The sequence below is a fragment of the Etheostoma spectabile genome, unplaced genomic scaffold (genome assembly GCF_008692095.1).
Source record: "Etheostoma spectabile isolate EspeVRDwgs_2016 unplaced genomic scaffold, UIUC_Espe_1.0 scaffold00008495, whole genome shotgun sequence".
Classification (NCBI taxonomy): Eukaryota; Metazoa; Chordata; class Actinopteri; order Perciformes; family Percidae; genus Etheostoma; species Etheostoma spectabile.
Genome location: NW_022603598.1, coordinates 4391 through 25855, shown reverse-complemented (window position 1 = coordinate 25855; position 21465 = coordinate 4391). Strand labels below are relative to the sequence as shown.

Sequence of the window (21465 nt, the reverse complement as noted above, 5' to 3'; positions counted from 1 at the left end):
GACATATCATGAGTGTTTTAGTCAAACAGTTCAAATGTTGATAACCAGAGATGAAATCAGATGAATGTGTTGTGTTTGAGTCTCAGATCTGCTTCACAGTGCAGAGTGTGTGTGATGGTGAACAGACTGAACTTTGATTTCAGCAGCTGGTCTTCAGTCAGTGTTTCTGTCCACAGAGAGACTCTCAGTCCTGCAGAGGACAACAGAGACACTGAGGAACCAGAGAAGCCCCAAACCCAGGATAGAGAGGCTGAGTGAATGTGGTGTTGAAGGTGTGGAGGTGGATCAGTGAGTCAGAGGAGACTGTGTAGAAGGACCAGAGAGCCAGCAGGAACGTCCACATACACTGCTACTGCTACTCTGTTAGAGACAGAGCAGGACGTGAGGTCTGTTCTTCTGTTATTGTTCCAGACAGAAGTAACCACTTCATCAGAGCAGAACAGTCTCCAGGAATGATCATTATATCCAAACACACAGTCTCTACTGTCTCCTTTCCTTCTGATTCCTCTGTAACTCACTGATATATCAACCCTTTCCTCTCCTCTCGACCTCCCATACAGCGACCAGTCAGACCATCTCTACACCAGCAGCTGACGCCAGATGCAAATCTGTCTGGATGATCAGGATATGACCTGATCCTCCTTCACACGTGTCACCTCCTGTTGTTGTCAGACAGTTTGAGTCTTCTGTTGTACTGGTTTGTGTCCAGTTCCAGTTCACAGACATCTGATGGAGAGAACAAGACACAATACAGCTGAGGTTTCATCTGATCATTTATTAACAACTTTACTGACAATAACTGAAAGAAAACCCTTCAAACGTTGATTTGATATTCAGCTGTGAGTGATGTTTAACAATCCAGTTCTACCAACATGAAGAGTTCCTGAACAGGAAGTCAACATGTCAACAATGTCCACTTCTTGTCCTCGTGTGTTGACCCGATGAGGACAGCTGATGATCCAAATCTAGAAACATCAACTGAATAAAGTCTCACTAATAAAACTGTGTCCCATCTTCTTCTACTGCAGCACAAGCAGCTCTGAACCATCTGCTTTCTAAAACTGCTATTAGCTGATGTTCAGTTATAGAAATACCAGTTATGGATGAAAAATGAGGATTTATGGTATGTTTGTGTCTGTGTGGTATATCTGATACCAGGTCTCCCATCAGGGAGGAACTGGAACTGGAGATAATCTACCTCAAACTCACTTTATTCACCTTTAAAACATCTTTGGGACATTAATGATGCCGTGTTGTGTTCATGGACTGGGTGTTTTTCAACGCTTATTTATTAAAAACATCCAGAGAAGAAAACTGAACACAACTTATGTGTGAATAAGAAATAAAGAACCAAAGTTATCTTTCTGTGGCTCGACTGTTGATTCATGTATTTATGTATTTATTAGTTCAGTTGGTCAACGTGTTCAGTTTGTTTCTGTTCGTGGATTTTAAAATTAGTTAATTAATCCTAACATCTTTCAGAAACCTGGCTGTCCTAAAAATTTAATTTTACCTACTTTACTACCGATATAAAAATAATTGTGTGTACATCCCACCTTGTGGCAGGTGCAGAAAAAATTTAAAAATACTGAAGTAAAAATAATGTAATTTCCGCAATTTTTAACAGCTGTGTTAAGGAGAAACTTCACTGGAGGACTGTGGCTATGCGGTTGCTCAATGTTTCAGTCAGTAAAAAAAATCTAATTTCCTCAACTTTGCTTAAACTCGGCTTTAAACTCGGCTTTAGACTCTACTTTAGACTCTGCTGGTCTTCTTCAGGCTAACCCAGCAGGGTGGAAACCTTTCATTAAATATGGAGTTTAAAGCAGTGTTGCAGACGACATGTTTTTTCACTTTTGAAATACCGATATAGCTCATAGTGAGTTAAGTAGTTCCACAGTGGAGGCACCGTGTTATTGGTTGTTGATTATTTCTTTATAGTTACCTATGCCTATAATAACACATTCACTGGTAAGGGAGATTTAGCCAATTCACCATAATAAGTAACCTCATCTCATATTATACTTCCAGCACCAGGAGGGGTTAAACTAGTGTAACACACAGCTGAGTTCTCTTAGAGCAAACTTAAAACACACTCACACTTCCTCACACCAGGTCTCAGTCTCTGTGGTCCACCATGGTCCACCCTGCAGGAAGAAACAAAGACACAATCCACTTCATACTCCAGGCTGTGATAATTGAAGGTTAACATCATATTGTGAAATGAGACGGAGTGAGACTACGTGGACGCTGCAGCTTGTTCAAGTCAAAGTCAGGGCATGCTGCTAAAGCTGTCACGGTGTGGTTACACTTAAGCTCCTACACATGATACGCAATCTGCTCTCTGCACACCGCTAGGTAGGACGCAGAGCAAAGCACAGCGCAGGTAAACGTCATTAAGGGTGGCAAGGAAGCTACTTCCTGTTGCTAGGTAACAACATGCCATTATCTCATTGGTGCCCGTACCAAAGGTCAGCGGCAACTAGGTAAAGTTGAAGTAATTTGAACTTTGAGTGCAGATCAAAGCGACACCACTGCCCCCCCCCGTAGGAAATCAATGGAGCGGGTGGTCCAGAGGGGTTCTGCCCCCCCCCCCTCATGTGTAGGCGGCTTTACTCTGAGACATGACAACAGCGTTCTCTATGCCCTGGTGACAGACTGACAGGCTGGAGGTCTGGAGGGGTTTTATTTAGTTTGGTGTGTAAAATGTCTAATTAAATGACATGTAAATAGGTTAGGTTTATCTTTCCAATTTAATTAAATTATTTAGTCAAAGAAAAGTAAACTGCGCAAAAAGGTCCCGTTTGGTACTGTTACCCGATTTGAGCTACCTGTATTGCTTGAAAACTTGAAAAAAAGTGTGTACTCAATTTTAATGTATGTTGCATAAAAGTATTAAGTATAAGTGGTATTGTTACTGAATTCCAGCTGTATCTCTACAAAAGTTGACTAGGAACAATGTGAACACAATTATTATTATTTTAAATTTGAGACGCTAAAATGGTCTGAGGCATTGCTTAACTCTGGTGTGTTCCTGTGAGAGAAAAAAAAGAATTTGATTTGATTTTTTTGTTATTTCTTGTGTTTTATCTGTTTTTTATTTTTTAACTGTTTTTTTGTAAAGCACTTTGACTGACACTCTGAAACAAGCTACATAAATAAAGCTGCCTTGCCTAACGCCAAATGAATCTCTACGGTGGTGCAAATCACAACAAGAAAAGCACCTATTTTGAAAACATGAATGTAATGATGTTGTGTTTTCTTATTTGCTGCTGTGTTTTGCACTTCAGGGCCAATACACATTCACTTAGAACCTCAATTAACCAGAGTTTCTCAGTTAGTGACAACAAATAAATAAAATTCAGTCTCGGTCCATCCATACCTGAGAGTGTCCAGTCTGCAGTCTGGATCCTCCAGTAAAGCAGAAAGCCGCTTCACTCCTGAGTCTCCTGGATGATTGTAGCTCAGGTCCAGCACTCTCAGATGGGAGGGGTTGGAGCTCAGAGCTGAGGCCAGAGAAGTACAGCCTTCCTCTGAGATCATACAGCCTGAGACACTACCCACACACACACAACACACACACACAGACACACACACACACACACACACACACACACACACACACACACACAACACACAGTTGGTCATGACAACAAAATATGACTTGAGCCATCTCCCAAGAGCAATACTTAACAATTACTTTGAGTGCTAGAAATGGGCGGGGCTTTACAGTCCAGCTGTACACAACAAGAACTAATGTTGTGTAGCTACGTGAAAATTAATTAATTCATATCAGTAGAGAGAGAGAGAGAGAGAGAAATAAACAATGTTTCTAATTGTTTTGCAGTTTTTACATTCTAAAGCACAAATAAATTGATTGATCGCTCCGTTCTGCTGTTGTTGAAGCTGCCTGTAAAAACCCAGCACAATTAGTGAATCACTAATTTTAGGCTCAGAGCGGAATGCTAAATGTAGCCTATTTTGTATTGCGCCACTATACTATTTCATATATTGTATTTTTATACAGCAGAATGGCCTTAGAAGCTGAGTTTTTATTTTATTTTATTGTATATCTTACTGTGACAGAGACAAGGTATTGTGAGACATGTATTGTCATACTTTAGTTTAAAATAACAATTTCCACTATACAATCACAGTTTAATAAGGATTAGAACTCCAGATTACTGCTGGGGGCTTCTATGTCTCTGTCTGTGATGTGGACATGTCTATCCTGATTCGGTCTGGTTTCCCCATATGCAGATGCAGATCCACATAGACAACGTAGTGAGACTGTCACAAAGGGGACCGTCACATCAGCTTGAGTCTTCCTCAGCCGAGCTGCAGCCAGACAACTCTGACTGGCTTTTAGTCGTTGCAGAGAGTTTCACAAAATAACAAAGGGCAGGACAGCCAGCTGGCCTTCTTGTTGTGGGACTATTAAGTAATATTAGCTGGCTTGTTATGTCTTGGGTCTTTGGCTCTGTTAGCAGAGTTGTTGACCCGCTAGATTTAGATTAAAAGTAATCTAATCATAACAAATGTACATGTAGAAGTATCAATATTTATGACAACAGCGTAGAGGTAAATTACTGTGAAACTGTAGGGACACAAATAAAAAAAAACATAAATGATGCAGAATGTTGCTTTAAATTTAAAGTTGCTCAGGTCCTGAGCACCAACCTGAGAGTTTCCAGTCTGCAGTGTGAAGTAAATTACTGTGAAACTGTAGGAGCACAAATAAAAAAATCTATGAATGTTACACAATGTTGTTTTAAATGTAATTGTTACTTAGGTCCTAACTGAACACCAACCTAAGAATCTCCAGTCTGCAATGTGGACTCTTCAGTCCAGGAAACATCAGCTCCACTCCTGAATCCTGCAGGTTGTTGTTACTCAGGTCCAGGTCTCTCAGAATAGAGGACTGGGAGCTGAGAACCGAGGACAGAGCTTCACAGCTTCTCTCTGACAGGTTACAGCCACTCAGTCTGAAAGAGGTTCAATGGAAAGGCCTTTCAAACATTAATATACAAAGAAATAAACAAGTTAGCGTGGTGTTTTCCAAACAGACTATGTTGTGGCGATGAGCCACACAATTAATACTACAGCCCCGCTGTAACTTCTCTATGTAGCAGCTATGAATCAAATAAACTTATTATAGATAATGTTATGTCATTTCTTTACTCTGACACTGAATGTTTGCTGCTTCAATCCAGGTGATTATTGAAAAGTATTTTCTGTGACTGAAAAGACACGTGTTGAGGATGAGGACCAGCCAGTCTGAAACAGAGCTGAACAGTCCAACCCATGTAACTAGTTATGTTATTTACCCTCTGAAACCTTTTTTACGTTTTTACAGTTCAGGACTCATTTTGTAAAAAAGCTTGTAAAACATCAACCCTGTTGTCTACAGTCAAGATATGAATGTAATCTTTTTCAGGACTAACTGGGTTATTAGAATATAACCCAGTTAAATTCCCCACTGGGTTGTCTTTCTAATAACCCAGTGGGGAAATTACAATTTGCACTCTGTGTACACACTTTGCTAGTAATCACACACAGGCCTGAAATACACACACATGCTCAGGACCTATGCATGCACTAATGGAGAGATGTCAGAGTGGGGGGGGCTGCCAGCTGAACCAGCGCCCTGAGCGGTTGGGGGGGTACGGTTCCTTGCTCAAGAGCACCTGGCAGTGCCCAGGAGGGGAAGTGGCATCTCTCCAGCCACCAATCCACACTCAGTACTTTTTGGTCCATATGGGGAACCAGTGACCCTCCGGTTCCCAACCCAACTCCCTACGGACTGAGCTACTGCCCCCCCGAATTATGGAAGTCAAGTGGATAAATCTTGGATGTAACAGTTTGGATTTAAAGCTCAACGACCCTGAAAAAGGACACAAGTTTGAGGCTGGATAGAAAATCACCAGTAGAGGCTAGAAAGACCGGGAAGACGTGACCGCTAACTCGTTAGCTTTTAGCCGCAAAGATCAGTAAGTTTCTATCTTTTATGGTTATTAAATATTAAAATTATATTATAATTAAAAATGGTTATTAAAATATGAATCAGAGGTGCTGTTGTTGCTCATACACGATCTTCTCGGTTCCAGAGGGTTAATTTGTTTACAATATTTTCAGCCTTCAACCAGTGCTGCTCAAGGAGAAAGACAGGGTCAGGGAGAGAAAGAGATAGATTTGTTAAGCATTGAAGAAAGAGTAGGAGAGGAGGACAGCATCTAACATCGTGTCCTCCTCAATTTTTACGGACATAAGTATTCTCCACACCCCCGGTCAGATGCTGCACGCAACATATTGCTTTGTAAAATTTGGGAAACACTGTTTAGGTTCATTTCATCATTTTCAAATAGCTGAGCACCAACCTGAGAGTTTCCAGTCTGCAGTGTGGACTCTTCAGTCCAGGAGACATCAGCTCCACTCCTGAATCCTGCAGGTTGTTGTTACTCAGGTCCAGGTCTCTCAGACTAGAGGACTGGGAGCTGAGAACTGAGGACAGAGCTTCACAGCTTCTCTCTGACAGGTTACATCCACTCAGCCTGAAAGGGAATCAGCAATGCATAAGAACACAGCTTCAATCAAACAAAAACAAATTCTAATTATATAAAACTGCATTTAATCTGAATAGTTGTGTGTGCACGTACAGAGCTTTGTTGGAGGCTTTGACCACTGGCAGCAGCCTCAGAAGAGCCTCCTCTGAAGCAGAGTATTTCTTCAGGTCAAACACGTCCAGATCTTCTTCTGAAGACAGTAAGATGAAGACCAGAGCTGACCACTGAGCAGGAGACAGTTTATCTGTGGAGAGACTTCCTGATCTCAGGGACTGTTGGATCTCCTCCACTAGAGAACCATCATTCAGTTCATTCAGACAGTGGAACAGATTGATGCTTCTCTCGGCAGACAGATTCTCACTAATCTTCGTCTTGATGTACTTGACTGTTTCCTTTTTGGTCTGTGAGCTACTTCCGGTCTGTGTCATCAGACCTTGTAGGTGTCTCTGATTGGTCTGCAGTGAAATACCCAGGAGGAAGCGGAGAAACAAGTCCAGGTGTCCATTTGGACTCTGTAAGGCCTTGTCAACAACACTCTGATGGAGATGTTTGAGTTTAAGGGTTTTTCTGAAGACTTTAGACAGCCGGGAGGTTGTTTGTTCTTCTGCCAGCAGGTTGACTCCAGAGTTGGTGAAGGTCAGATGGACATGAAGAGCAGCCAGGAACTCCTGAACACTCAGATGGACGAAGCAGAACACCTTGTCCTGGTACAGTCCTCTCTCCTCTTTAAAGATCTGTGTGAACACTCCTGAGTACACTGATGCTGCTCTGATATCGATGCCACACTCTGTCAGGTCTGACTCATAGAAGATCAGGTTGCCTTTCTGCAGCTGCTCAAAAGCCAGTTTTCCCAGAGACTTGATCATCTTCCTGCTCTCTGGACTCCCTTGTTGATCTATCTCGGATTTCCCATGATATTTAACATTCAGTTTGGACTGAACCACCAGGAAGTGGATGTACATCTCAGTCAGGGTCTTGGGCAGCTGTCCTCCCTCTCTGGTCTTCAACACCTTCTCCAGAACTGTAGCAGTGGTCCAGCAGAAGACTGGGATGTGGCACATGATGTGGAGGCTTCGTGATGTCTTGATGTGGGAGATGATTCTGCTGGCCTGATGCAGAACGGCCCGAGATCACGGTGAAGCAGCGAGACTTCCGGTTTCCTCCAAGGGTCAGGGTTTTTCAGAATAAAGTCCAGAATGAAAGAAGGCCGCCGCCTGGAGGCCAGGAGGGGAACAACAGCTCCACATCACTTAATGAACCAGGTAGAGGTGGACTGGGACTGGGGACAAGTACTCAACAACTGGACTTAACTCCAGGTACTTGTACTTTACTGGAGTATTAAATAATGTACAGCACTTAAATATTTAAAAAATGTGTAAGTATAAAGATAAATAACTAAATATAACGTACGCATTTAAATGTTAATAAAGTAGACAGACACAAAATCAAAAGCCGTCTTGGTTCATCTTTCCACTGTTCCAACAATCACCTCTCTGGTCTGGTTGAAGTAACTCTTAATTCACCCATTTACATGTGGAGATATGCTGCTCTATACACGCTAAAAGTAGTGATTATTTACACTAAAGTAAAAGTAGTGGACAGAAACTTTACCTTTTAATTAGGAGTTGAAACACAGACACAACAGGAAGAATACATCATCAAATAATCAGCATGTGGCCTTGTTTTATTGAACTCATTTTGCATTAAGTTGTTCCACATTCCCCGACATTTAAAACAAGTCGATCATTGACGTTATTCTACAAGTCAGATGAATAAATCAGCCGACCCAACTCCCTACGGACTGAGCTACTGCCCCCCCCCCCCAGTAGTTATACCTTTGACTTTTTTTTGGGAGGAGGGGTGTATCAATGATGAAACGTATAGATTTTATTTGAAGCATTTAGAAACATTAGACTATATGATGATTGTTTATAGAAACATTTGTTTTCCACATTTTAAATATATTACAATATGATTTAAAATATAAAGGACATAATAGTGACCAATAACAGTTGATTATTTTTGAGATGTGACATATCATGAAGTGTTTTAGTCAAACAGTTCAAATGTTGATAACCAGAGATGAAATCAGATGAATGTTGTTGTGTTTGAGTCTGAGATCTGCTTCACAGTGCAGAGTGTGTGTGATGGTGAACAGACTGAACTTTGATTTCAGCAGCTGGTCTTCAGTCAGTGTTTCTGTCCACAGGAGAGACTCTCAGTCCTGCAGAGGACACAGAGACACTGAGGAACCAGAGCCGACCCAAAACCCAGGATAGAGAGGCTGAGTGAATGTGGTGTTGAAGGTGTGGAGGTGGATCAGTGAGTCAGAGGAGACTGTGTAGAAGGACAGAGAGCCAGCAGGAACGTCCACATACACTGCTACTCTGTTAGAGACAGAGCAGGACGTGAGGACTGTTTCTCTGTTATTGTGCCTGACAGAGTAACCATGTTCATCAGAGCAGACCAGACTCCAGGAATGATCATTACATCCAAACAAACAGTCTATACTGTCTCCTTTCCTTCTGATTCCTCTGTAACTCACTGATATATAAACCTTTCCTCTCCTCTGGACCTCCCAGTAACAGCGACCAGTCAGACCATCTCTACACAGCAGCTGATACCAGCAGTCAAATCTGTCTGGATGATCAGGATATGACTGATCCTCCTCCACCTGTATCACCTTCCTGTTGTTGTCAGACAGTTTGAGTCTTCTGTGTACTGTGTTTGTGTCCAGTTCCAGTTCACAGACATCTGATGGAGAGAACAAGACACAATACAGCTGCAGGTTATCATCTGATCATTTATTAACAACTTTACTGACAAGAACTGAAAGAAAACCCTTCAAACGTTGATTTGATATTCAGCTGTGAGTGATGTTTAACAATCCAGTTCTACCAACATGAAGAGTTCCTGAACATGAGAGTCAACATGTCAACAATGTCCAGCTTCTTGTCCTCGTGTTGACCCGATGAGGACAGCTGATGATCCAAATCTAGAAACATCAACTGAATAAAGTCTCACTAATAAAACTGTCCCATCTTCTTCTACTGCAGCACAAAGCAGCTCTGAACCATCTGCTTTCTAAAACTGCTATTAGCTGATGTTCACTTATAGAAATACCAGTTTATGGATGAAAAATGAGGATTTATGGTATGTTTGTGTCTGTGTGGTATATCTGATACCAGGTCTCCCATCAGGGAGAAACTGTTTTTTCAACGCTTATTTATTAAAAACACCCAGAGAAGAAAACTGAAGGTTACTTGAACACAAATTATGTGTGAATAAAATATAAAGAACCAAAGTTAGCTTTCTGTTGGCTCTACTGTTGATTCATGTATTTATGTATTTATTAGTTCTGTTGGATCAACGTGTTCAGTTTGTTCTGTTTGTGGATTTTAAATTAATTAATTAAATCCTAACATCTTTCCTGAAAGGAAGAAAATATATCTTCGTACTTCAGGCAAGAAAATCTAGAAATCAAGTGTAGGGACCTACACAAATACTGTTAAATAAATATAAATAAAGTATTTTATACTGTTTACTACATTAATACATGGTGTTTCAGTTCATTACAGGGTAAATACAATAAGCATTATAATAATAATCAATAATAATAATAATAAGCAATAATCCTGCTTTAAACTCTGCTTTAAACTCTGCTGGGTCTTCAGACAGCAGAGATGGGAAGTAACTTTGTACTCAAGTAGATTTTTCTGACATTTTTACTTTATCTTACTGTTTATTTTTGTGGCGACTTTTTACTTCCACTACTTACATTTTAACGCAAATATCGGTACTTTCTACTCCTTGCATTTTATAAAATTGGCTCGTTACTTTAGTTTTGTACAAGAGGTGGTCATGTCGGGGAATAGCGCCACACACCGCGAGAAAAAAGTGAGAGAAATGAAAAAGAGACCAGCTGTCCGGAGGATAATCAGCTGAGATTGTGTGTGTACGTCTTTGAGAACTGGAAGTCGTATAACTGATATTGCACTTACTTGACGACTTGTTCACTTAAGCCTGTTATTGGTCTACAGTTATTCACATTTAAAGTAAATTAGTTAGTGATGTTGGTGTGTTCTTCACCTGTTAGCTAGGTTGCACGTTGATCTTAAGGGTGGAAACCTTTCATTAAATATGGGAGTTTAAAGCAGTGTTGCAGACATTACATGTTTTTCACTTTTGAAATACCGATATAGCTCATAGTGAGTTAAGTAGTTCCACAGTGGAGGCACCGTGTTATTGGTTGTTGATTATTTCTTTATAGTTACCTATGCCTATAATAACAACATTCACTGGTAAAGGGAGTGTAATGGCCAATTTGGCTATATATGTTTGTTATGTGTGTAGTGTGTGTGTGTGTGTGTGTGTGTGTGCGGGAGGTTTGCATAAATGGTTGTTTGTTACGTCACCTGCGCACCTGTTTATGGGTGTTAATTAGAGATTGTAAAGGGAATCACAGGTGAGATGGATGGGGAATCTGGATCTAGGAAGCCACACAGTTTTTCAACCTCTGTGTAAGAGTAATGTTTTGAGATCTCGTCGTTCTTGGCTTTTATTTACTCAAGTCAGTCTTTTTGTATGTGCTTTTATCAAAAATGATTGTACAATAAAGGAGTAATGGTACGATGACGGCGGACCTCATTGTTTGCAACAGCAAGAGTTGGAAAGGGCTTCAGATTTCACCCAGTGGCATTATTTGTGGATAGATTGTCACTACAGGGAGATTTAGCTATTAAGTATGTCTATTGTTTGTTGATTATTTCTTTATAGTTACCTATGCCTATAATAACAACATTCACTGGTAAAGGGAGATTTAGCCAATTCACCATAATAAGTAACCTCATCTCATATTATACTTCCAGCGCCAGGAAGGGGTTAAACTAGTGTAACACACAGCTGAGTTCTCTTAGAGCAAACTTAAAACACACTCACACTTCCTCAGACCAGGTCTCAGTCTCTGTGGTCCACCATGGTCCACCCTGCAGGAAGACACAAAGACACAATCCACTTCATACTCCAGGGCTGTGGATAATTGAAGGTTTAACCATCATATTGTGAAATGAGACGGAGTGAGACTACGTGGACTCTGCAGCTTGTTCAAGTCAAAGTCAGGGCAATGCTGCTAAAGCTGTCACGGTGTGGTTACACCTTTCAGGTAGAAGTTAATGCCGTTGAGTTTCCTTATTTGTTGTTGTATTTTTCTATTTGCTGTTGTGATTTGCACTTCAGGGCCACCGTACTTTCCAGACCTCTGACTTTGAATAAATATTTGTATTTGTGTTATAAGATTGAGAACCCCAGTAATTCACCTTCACTTAGATCCTCCATTGAACATTAACCAGAGTTTCTCAGTTAGTGACATCCGTCCATACCTGAGAGTGTCCAGTCTGCAGTTTGGATCCTCCAGTAAAGCAGAAAGCCGCTTCACTCCTGAGTCTCCTGGATGATTGTAGCTCAGGTCCAGCTCTCTCAGATGGGAGGGGTTGGAGCTCAGAGCTGACGCCAGAGAAGTACAGCCTTCCTCTGAGATCATACAGCCTGAGAGACTACACACACACACACACACACACACACACACACACACACACACACACACACACACACACACACATGGTCATAACAATTCAGGTACGACTTGGGCCATCTCCCGGGTGCAATACTTAACAATTACTTTGAGTTCTAGAAATGGGCGGGGCTTTACAGTCCAGCTGTATACAACAAGAACTAATGTTGTGTAGCTACTTGAAATTTTCATCATCCATTAAAGAGAGCGAGAGAGAGAGAAAGAGAGAGAGAGAAATAAACCATGTTTCTAATTGTTTTGCAGTTATTACAATCTAAAGCACAAGTAAATTGATTGATCGCTCCGTTCTGCTGTTGTTGAAGCTGCCTGTAAAAACCCAGCACAATTAGAGAATCACTAATTTTAGGTTCAGAGCTGAATGCTAAATGTAGCCTATTTTGTATTGCGACAATATACTATTTCATATACTGTGTTTTTATACAGCAGAAAGGACTTAGAAGTTAAGTTTTTATTTTACTTGATTGTACATCTTACTGTGAGAGAGACAAGGTATTGTAAGACATGTATTGTCATACTTTTGTTAAAAATAAGAGTTTCCGCAGATGCAGATCCACATACACAACGTAGTGAGACTGTCACAAAGGGGACCGTCACATCGGCTTGAGCCTTCCTCAGCCGAGCTGCAGCCAGACAACTCTGACTGGCTTTTAGTCGTTGCAGAGAGTTTCACAAAATAACAAAGGGCAGGACAGCCAGCTGGCCTTCTTGTTGTGGGACTATTAAGTAATATTAGCTGGCTTGTTATGTCTTGTGTCATTGGCTCTGTTAGCAGAGTTGTTGACCCGCTAGAATTAGATTAGAAGTAATGTAATCATAACAAATGCACTTTAGAGGTATCGATATTTATGACAGCAGTGTAGAAGTAAATTACTGTGAAACTGTAGGAGCACAAATCAAAAAATCTATGAATGTTACACAATGTTGTTTTAAATGTAATTGTTACTTAGGTCCTAACTGAACACCAACCTGAGAGTTTCCAGTCTGCAGTGTGGACTCTTCAGTCCAGGAGACATCAGCTCCACTCCTGAATCCTGCAGATTGTTGTTACTCAGGTCCAGCTCTCTCAGACTAGAGGACTGGGAGCTGAGAACTGAGGACAGAGCTTCACAGCTTCTCTCTGACAGGTTACATCCACTCAGCCTGAAGAGATTCAATAAAAAGTCAATCTAATATAGAGCATAGGAAGAAAATAACCACTCAGAGGGTAATACTCTTTATTTAAGTGAACACCAACCTGAGAGTTTCCAGTCTGCAGTGTGGACTCTTTAGTCCAGCTAACACCAGCTTCACTCCTAAATCCTGCAGGTCATTGTTACTCAGCTCCAGCTCTCTAAGACTAGAGGACTGGGAGCTGAGAACTGAGGACAGAGCTTCACAGCTTTTCTTTGACAGCTTACAGCCACTTAACCTAAAACAGATTAGATAGAAGGGCCATCTAATAATTAATATATGAAGAAATTAACAATGTCAAGCAGTTTTTCCCAAACATACTATTTTGTGGTGCTGAGCCACAGAATTAATACTACAGCCCCGCTGTAGCTTCTCTCTGTCTGCCGGCAAATGCAGTGGAACTTCCTGCCGAAATCATCATACAGGAACTTCTGGACTACGTGGAAGATCCTTTCTATCACCACTCTGTCTTTGGCTGGTCCCATCTGGATCAGCGGGGACCGGTGCAGCAGCGAGGTGAAGCTGTGTTCCTGCCCGGGGGAAGAGACGCTGCCGCCGGAGCTCAGATTATATTAATACAATGTTGTCAGTGTGTTATTGTTGGGGTCCCGATCCGACTCTTACCAAACAAGAGATTGCGCCTGCTTTAGAAAGTTAACTAGCCTCATGTTTGCGGTAAAATGTAGTTGGGTTGTCAAGGTCAAAATACTACGTAGCAGCTGTGAATCAAATAAACTTATTATAGATTTATGTTATGTCATTTCAATCCAGATGAGTATTGAAAAGTATTTTCTGTGACTGAAAAGGCACGTGTTGAGGATGAGGACCAGCAAGTCTGAACCAGAGCTGAACAGTCCGACCAGTGTAATTAGTTATGTTATTAATTTGTTTACAATATTTTCAGCCTTCAACCAGTGCTGCTCAAGGAGAAAGACAGGGTCAGGGAGAGAAAGAGATAGATTTGTTTGGCATTGAAGAAAGAGTACTAGAGGAGAACAGCATCCAAAAGCGTGTCCTCCTCATTTTTTGATGAGTAATTTGTACGGAAATAGGTATTCCCCCCACCCCCTGGTCGAACACCGCGCACCACATATTGTTTTGTAATATGTGGGAAACACTGTTGAGGTTCATTTCATCATTTTCAAATAGCTGAGCACCAACCTGAGAGTTTCCAGTCTGCAGTGTGGACTCTTCAATCCAGAGGACAGATGCTTCACTCCTGAATCCTGCAGGTTGTTGTTACTCAGGTCCAGGTCTCTCAGACTAGAGGACTGGGAGCTGAGAACTGAGGACAGAGCTTCACAGCTTCTCTCTGAAAGTTCACAGCCACTCAGCCTGAAAGGGATTCAATAAAAAGTCAATCCAATAATTAATATATGAAGAAAAATAAGAACTTAGAGGATCATCATTTTCAAAGAACTGAGCACCAACCTGAGAGTTTCCAGTCTGCAGTTTGGACTCTCCAATCCAGAGGACAGATGCTTCACTCCTGAATTTTGCAGGCCGTTGTTACTCAGGTCCAGCTCTCTCAGATTGGAGGACTGGGAGCTGAGAACTGAAGACAGAGCTTCATAGCTTCTCTCTGAAAGTTCACAGCCACTCAGCCTGAAAGGGATTCAATAAAAAGTCAATCCAATAATTAACAGGAGGAAAATAACAACTCAGAGGGTGATACTTTTTATTTAACTGAACACCAACCTGAGAGTTTCCAGTCTGCAGTGTGGACTCTTTAGTCCAGCCAACACCAGGTCCACTCCTGAATCCTGCAGGTCGTTGTTACTCAGGTCCAGCTCTCTCAGACTAGAGGACTGGGAGCTGAGAACTGAGGACAGAGCTTCACAGCTTCTCTTTGACAGGTTACAGTCTTTCAGCCTGAAAAGGAATCAGCAATGCATAAGAATAAAGCTTCAAGCAAACATTTACAAATTAGAACTAAAGCAAAACTATTTAAATCTGAATAGATGTGTGTGCACGTACAGAGCTTTGTTGGAGGCTTTGACCACTGGCAGCAGCCTCAGAAGAGCCTCCTCTGAAGCAGAGTATTTCTTCAGGTCAAACAAGTCCAGATCTTCTTCTGATGACAGTAAGATGAAGACCAGAGCTGACCACTGAGCAGGAGACAGTTTATCTGTGGAGAGACTTCCTGAACTCAGGGACTGTTGGATCTCCTCCACTAGAGAACCATCATTCAGTTCATTCAGACAGTGGAACAGATTGATGCTTCTCTCTGCAGACAGATTCTCACTGATCTTTGTCTTAATGTACTTGACTGTTTCCTTTTTGGTCTTTGAGCTACTTCCGGTCTGTGTCATAAAACCTCGTAGGAGAGTCTGATTGGTCTCTAGTGAAAGACCCAGGAGAAAGCGGAGGAACAAGTCCAGGTGTCCATTTGGACTCTGTAAGGCCTTGTCTACAGCACTCTGATGGAGATGGTTTAATTTAGGTTTGACTCTGAAGACTTTAGATAGCCGGGAGGTTGTTTGTTCTTCTGCCAGCAGGTTGAGTCCAGAGTTGGTGAAGGTCAGATGGACATGAAGAGCAGCCAGGAACTCCTGAACACTCAGATGGACGAAGCAGAACACCTTGTCCTGGTACAGTCCACTCTCCTCTTTAAAGATCTGTGTGAACACTCCTGAGTACACTGATGCTGCTCTGATATCGATGCCACACTCTGTCAGGTCTGATTCATAGAAGATCAGGTTGCCCGTCTGCAGCTGCTCAAAAGCCAGTTTTCCCAGAGACTCAATCATCTTCCTGGACTCTGGACTCCAGTGTTGATCTACCTCAGATTTCCCATGATATTTAACGTTCAGTTTGGACTGAACCACCAGGAAGTGGATGTACATCTCAGTCAGGGTCTTGGGCAACTCTCCTCCCTCTCTGGTCTCCAACACCTTCTCCAGAACTGTAGCAGTGATCCAGCAGAAGACTGGGATGTGGCACATGATGTGGAGGCTTCGTGATGTCTTGATGTGGGAGATGATTTTGCTGGCCTGCTTCTTGTCTCTGTATCTCTTACTGAAATAATCCTCCTTCTGTAGGTCAGTGAATCCTCTGACCTCTGTCACCATGTCAACATACTCAGCAGGGATCTGATTGGCTGCTGCAGGTCGTGTGGTTATCCAGAGGCGAGCAGAGGGAAGCAGATTCCCCCTGATGAGGTTTGTCAGCAGCACACCCACTGAGGTGGACTCTGTGACATCAGTCAGGATCTCAGTGTTGAGGAAGTCCAGAGGAAGTCGACACTCATCCAGACCGTCAAAGATGAAGACAACCTGGACCTCTTCAAACCTGCTGATTCCTGCTTCTTTGGTTTCACTAAAGAAGTAATCAACAAGTTCTACCAAGCTGAACTTTCTCTCTTTCAGCACATTCAGCTCTCTGAAGGTGAATGGGAATATGAACTGGATGTCCTGGTTGGCTTTGCCTTCAGCCCAGTCCAGAGTGAACTTCTGTGTTAAGACTGTTTTCCCGATGCCAGCCACTCCCTTTGTCATCACGGTTCTGATTGGTTCATCTCTTCCAGGTGGGGCTTTAAAGATGTCTTCACATCTGATTATTGTTTCTGGTCTGTCTGGTTTCCTGGATGCTGTTTCAATCTGTCTGACCTCATGTTCTTCATTGACCCCTGCAGCCCCTCCCTCCATGATGTAGATCTCTGTGAACATCTGATACAGAACGGTTGGGTTTCCTGCTTTAGCAATCCCCTCAAACACACACTGGAACTTTATCTTCTGGTTAGTCTTGAGTTTACGCTGACAAACTCCAGAATGACTTCCTGAATGAACACACAACAAGAAAAATCAATAAGTCAAAGAACATATTTCAACATTCAAATAATAAGTATATATTTTAATGCATTTTTTCTGACATTAGTAAATGTCCCATTTTTAAATGTGTTAAAATCCTCTTACTGCTCTGCAGACGGTCAGCCAGCTCCTCCTGCTTCATTCTCCTCAGGAAGTGCAGTGTGATCTTCAGAAATGCTTCTCTGCTCCTCCTCCTCTGCTCTTCATCTTCACCCTCCAAAACCTCCTTATCCTCCCTCTCACTCTCTAGGCATTCTGGGTAATCTGGACGTAGAACCTTCTGAATCTTCTTCAGCTCGTTCTTTACAAAAGTGACGATGTTCTCCTCCAGCAGCTGGACCAGAATGATAAAGTCAACATTTAGTTTAAAGAACTCAACATGTGATTCATCTCTCAGTCTGAAGGCCTGCTGGTTTGAAAAGAGCAGCATGGAGACTATTGGGATCTGAATGGTAGTTTATCATTTAATCTGTAGATAATAATGAAAATATTCTTTTAATATGTACACACCATAAATATGGAGTCCAGGTCTGTTTGCTGCTGCAGGTCAGACTGACCACCGAGGCCCTCTGAGCTCTCCTGGTGAACTCTGTAGAGAAAACATCAAGTTTAAGAACATTTAATGATCTGTGCACAGTCCTGATGATGACAACATGGAAACTGTGTCTCTTGTTTGGGCATTGTTATCAGTGCTGTGGGGTGGACTCTAATGGTGCTAAGCTGTCTGGTGGTTCTGGTTCTGGGCAACAGATTAAAACCACATTATGTCAAACCTAGACCACAAAGCTCTGAGAGAGACAGGTAATAACAAAGTTCAGTTATAAATTATTACTTTTCATCAACAGCTTGTCCATCTTTAAAGTCAATAGGACGATCCATAGACCGGTCACTCTTCATGGACACACAGCTGGGTCCAGGTCCAGGTTTCTGCTGCTGCATCCTGATACAAACAAAGACCGTGGATCAGTAACTGTAATCAAAATGTAATCTGATGAAAGATGCCGTCTCATCTCAGTCGTTGACTCTTTGTTGACTAATAAAGTAAGAAGTTCATTATTAATTCATTAATACAGGAGGTGTACACTGTGATGTCACTGCTGACACATTATATCGTTGAGTCCTACAACAGACTACGGAGCTCTGGACCAAGTCTGGATTCTTCTTCTCAGGAGAGTCAGATAATAACAAAGTTCATTTTCAAATTATTACCTTCCATCAGCTGCTTGTCCATCTTTAAAGTTAATAGGACGATCCATAGACCAGTCACTCTTCATGGACACACAGCTGGGTCCAGGTCCTGGTTCAGGTCTTTGCTGCAGACTAATACAAACAAAGAGACAAAAGTAGATCTTAATCAGCTTGCACTGTAATTAATAATAATTAGTTTTGAAGTTTATTTTAACAGTTAATGATCTGTTTTATTAATCAATAATATATATAAGTTTATTTGAGAGTTAGCGTGAGGATGAATATTAAATGGATCTGTCTCAGAGTAGACCATGTTGTGAACATGTAACTTCTCTTAGTGCTGCACTCTGAAGCAGAAGCTCACGTCACTTTGACTCAACATGAGTCTGAGGACTTTAGACTCAAGTTCACTAAATCAAAACCTCAACAACAAGGACTTGTGATTTCACTTGGACTTGATATCCTTCCAAAGCCCAAAGATTAATTATGATTGTAGGCATTTAAAAAAACAAAAATGAATCAACTCATGTTCCTGAAAACAGACTTCCAGCCGTGGTAAGAAAGGTGTTTGGCAGTTCAGAGCTGGCTGCTGGTCCTGGTCCTGGTATCACTGGGCATCAGATCAAAACCACATTATGTGGCATCAACAAACCCCGACTATGAAGCTCTGAGAGAGTCAGGTAATAACAAAGTTCACTTTTAAATTCTTACCTTCCATCAGCAGCTTGTCCATCTTTAAAGTCAATAGGACGATACATAGACCGGTCACTCTTCATGGACACACAGCTGGGTCCAGGTCCAGGTTTCTGCTGCTGCATCCTGATACAAACAAAGACCGTGGATGAGTTACTATTCACCAAAATGTAATGTGATGAAAGATGGCGTCTCATGTCAGTAGATAAGCAGTGGTTGTCTCTTTGCTGCGTATTCCAGTAAGAAGTTCTTATTAACTAGATATTGAGAGGGAATCCTGATGGAGGAGTGATGTGAGTGCTGAGCTCTAACATGGAGAAGAGTCCATCATCATCTCACCTCTGAGCTTTGGTCTGGCTGTCATGGTCCCCCCACAGAGTGGTTTTAGAGGGAGGGGGTCCCTCCTCGCTGTCCTCACACTGACTCATAGCAGAGTCCACACCTGCTGGGAGACATCACCTCTGTTACTATGACAACCTTTTCATCACAGGACACATTAGTCTCTCATTCCTCTCCAACATGTCCCAGATGCTGTAGAAAACAGTGAGTCAGCTCTTTCCATCAGGCATCCTGAGCAGGTCCATGAAGGACTCGGAGTCTCTGGGACAGTGGACACATGGACTGTGTAAACAGCTTTCAGTCAAACCAAGTCTGTCTAGTGTTGGACATGTCTGTGTTTTAGTTCCATTAAATGTACCAAGCTGTCGGACCAGTTCTGACACGCCCTGCATTTTACACAGACACACCCTCTCTTACACACACACACACACACACACACACACACACACACACACACACACACACACACACACACACACACACACACACACACACACACACACACACACACGTTAATGCACTCTGTAACTTTGTCTCCTTTTACCAAAGTAACAATGTCAAGGCAGAACTTTAACTTGTACTAACAAAGTCATGTGTTGGTACTTTTACTGCAGTCCAGAATGATCATACAGGAACTCTGTACTGCAGTAAAAGTACACACAACTCAGTGTCAAAGTACTACTGGGTTTTAGATCAAATGTCCCACGGCCAAGTTGATCAGAGCTGTTTGGACACGCCCTGTTTTTATTGTGGTGTAGCCACCAGCGTAGTTACGTTGTCATCTTCCTCATTCTCACACACACACACACACACACACACACACACACACACACACACACACACACACACACACACACACACACACACACACACACGCACACACACACACACACATACACGCACACACCGGAGTATGACAAAAGGATTATTACTTATTGATCAGTATTGCTAAAGATAAATAAATGCGTTGATTATTTATTAAATTTGATAAAGTGATGAAGATATACATTTTCATAACTTTACTAATATTGATGAAATACCACTGATAATAGCTAATAACTGAACCTGTGCTTCCTTAAAACACAAAGAAATAATCAGCAGGTTGATCAATAAAGAAAAGAATCACTGCAGCATCATATAAAACTGCTCCAAACATCAAATGGAGCTTACACCTGAACGCACCACAAAGACAATCTCATCATGTCGGTACTTTTACTGCAGTACACAATGATCTTATGCTCATTCTGTACTGCAGTACAAGTACAAACAACTCCGTGTCAAAGTACTACTGGGTGTTGGATCAAGTGGATCAGAGCGGTCCGACCAGTTTTTCCACTGATGTGAACTCAGATGACGTTGTGCTGTTGTTGTGACCTGAGAACTAGCAACAGTAAGACATGCTAATCCTTCTCCAACCACTCTCCTTTAACTCAGATGGACACTCATCTGGATCATAGTCTATCGAGACAAATCTGAAGAACAACCCAGAAAGAAACTGTTCTTCTGTCCAGTCCAACAGATTGAATCAAAGGGATTCTGTTCATCAAACATTTCCAGACTCCTCTGGTCAGATTCTCACCTGCTGAAGTCTCTTCAGGTCAGTTTCCAGACCCGGTCCTCCTTCATGTGTCCAGGAGACACTGGGAGACAAGAAGCTGCTCGTTGTCCCTCGTCAGTCCTGAAGTCGATGTGCATTTGATGTGAAGACGCCGTCCCAGTTCATAACTTCAGAGTCAGAGAGACGTCAGAACCAGTCCAACCTGTTCCCAGAGCCAGTCCCCCATCAGATGATGGAGTTCTACTATCTGTCCACTAGATGGAGCTAACTGACCATCTAATGAGCTAAAGATCAGCAGCTTGTACAGCAGCAGGTATCTCTCCAAGTGGCCTCCGGGTGACATAAAATAAATATAAATTCATCTAGAATCATATATATTATCAAATAACAAGGGATAATAATATATAATGAGCTGAAAATGTTAGATAAAAGTACTGAAATATATAAATGTATATGATATTTATATATGAATAAGTTAACATTATATAAGTAACATTATATAGGCACGTACTCGGCCCCCTTCTTTTCATCATCTACCTCCTCCACCTTGGTCAG

At 41.8% G+C, this 21465-nt stretch overlaps 1 protein-coding gene across 16 annotated transcripts; it reads right to left on the bottom strand.

The window, feature by feature from the left end:
* Positions 1–426: 426 nt before the first annotated feature.
* LOC116678877 (NACHT, LRR and PYD domains-containing protein 12) lies at positions 427–21115 on the bottom strand. Of its 16 annotated transcripts, XM_032508608.1 has the most exons (18): positions 20932–21115; positions 19353–19455; positions 19032–19139; positions 18342–18452; positions 17965–18072; positions 17643–17721; positions 17238–17466; positions 15301–17101; positions 15022–15195; positions 14755–14928; positions 14485–14658; positions 13388–13561; positions 13120–13293; positions 11942–12115; positions 4812–4985; positions 3383–3556; positions 2101–2147; positions 573–726 (listed from the first exon to the last, which is right to left on the bottom strand). In XM_032508608.1, exons 2-18 carry the CDS (start codon positions 19439–19441, stop codon positions 653–655), a joined length of 4038 nt encoding a protein of 1345 aa, XP_032364499.1. In that variant the 5' UTR covers positions 19442–19455; positions 20932–21115; the 3' UTR covers positions 573–652. The 16 variants fall into 16 exon arrangements, with proteins under 16 accessions (XP_032364503.1, XP_032364507.1, XP_032364499.1 ...); XM_032508612.1 differs by lacking the exons at positions 573–726; positions 2101–2147; positions 3383–3556; positions 4812–4985 and adding exons at positions 427–549; positions 9139–9317; positions 11502–11548; XM_032508613.1 differs by lacking the exons at positions 2101–2147; positions 3383–3556; positions 4812–4985 and adding exons at positions 9247–9317; positions 11502–11548 and having other exon boundaries at positions 606–656.
* Between the last annotated feature and the right edge of the window lie 350 nt (positions 21116–21465).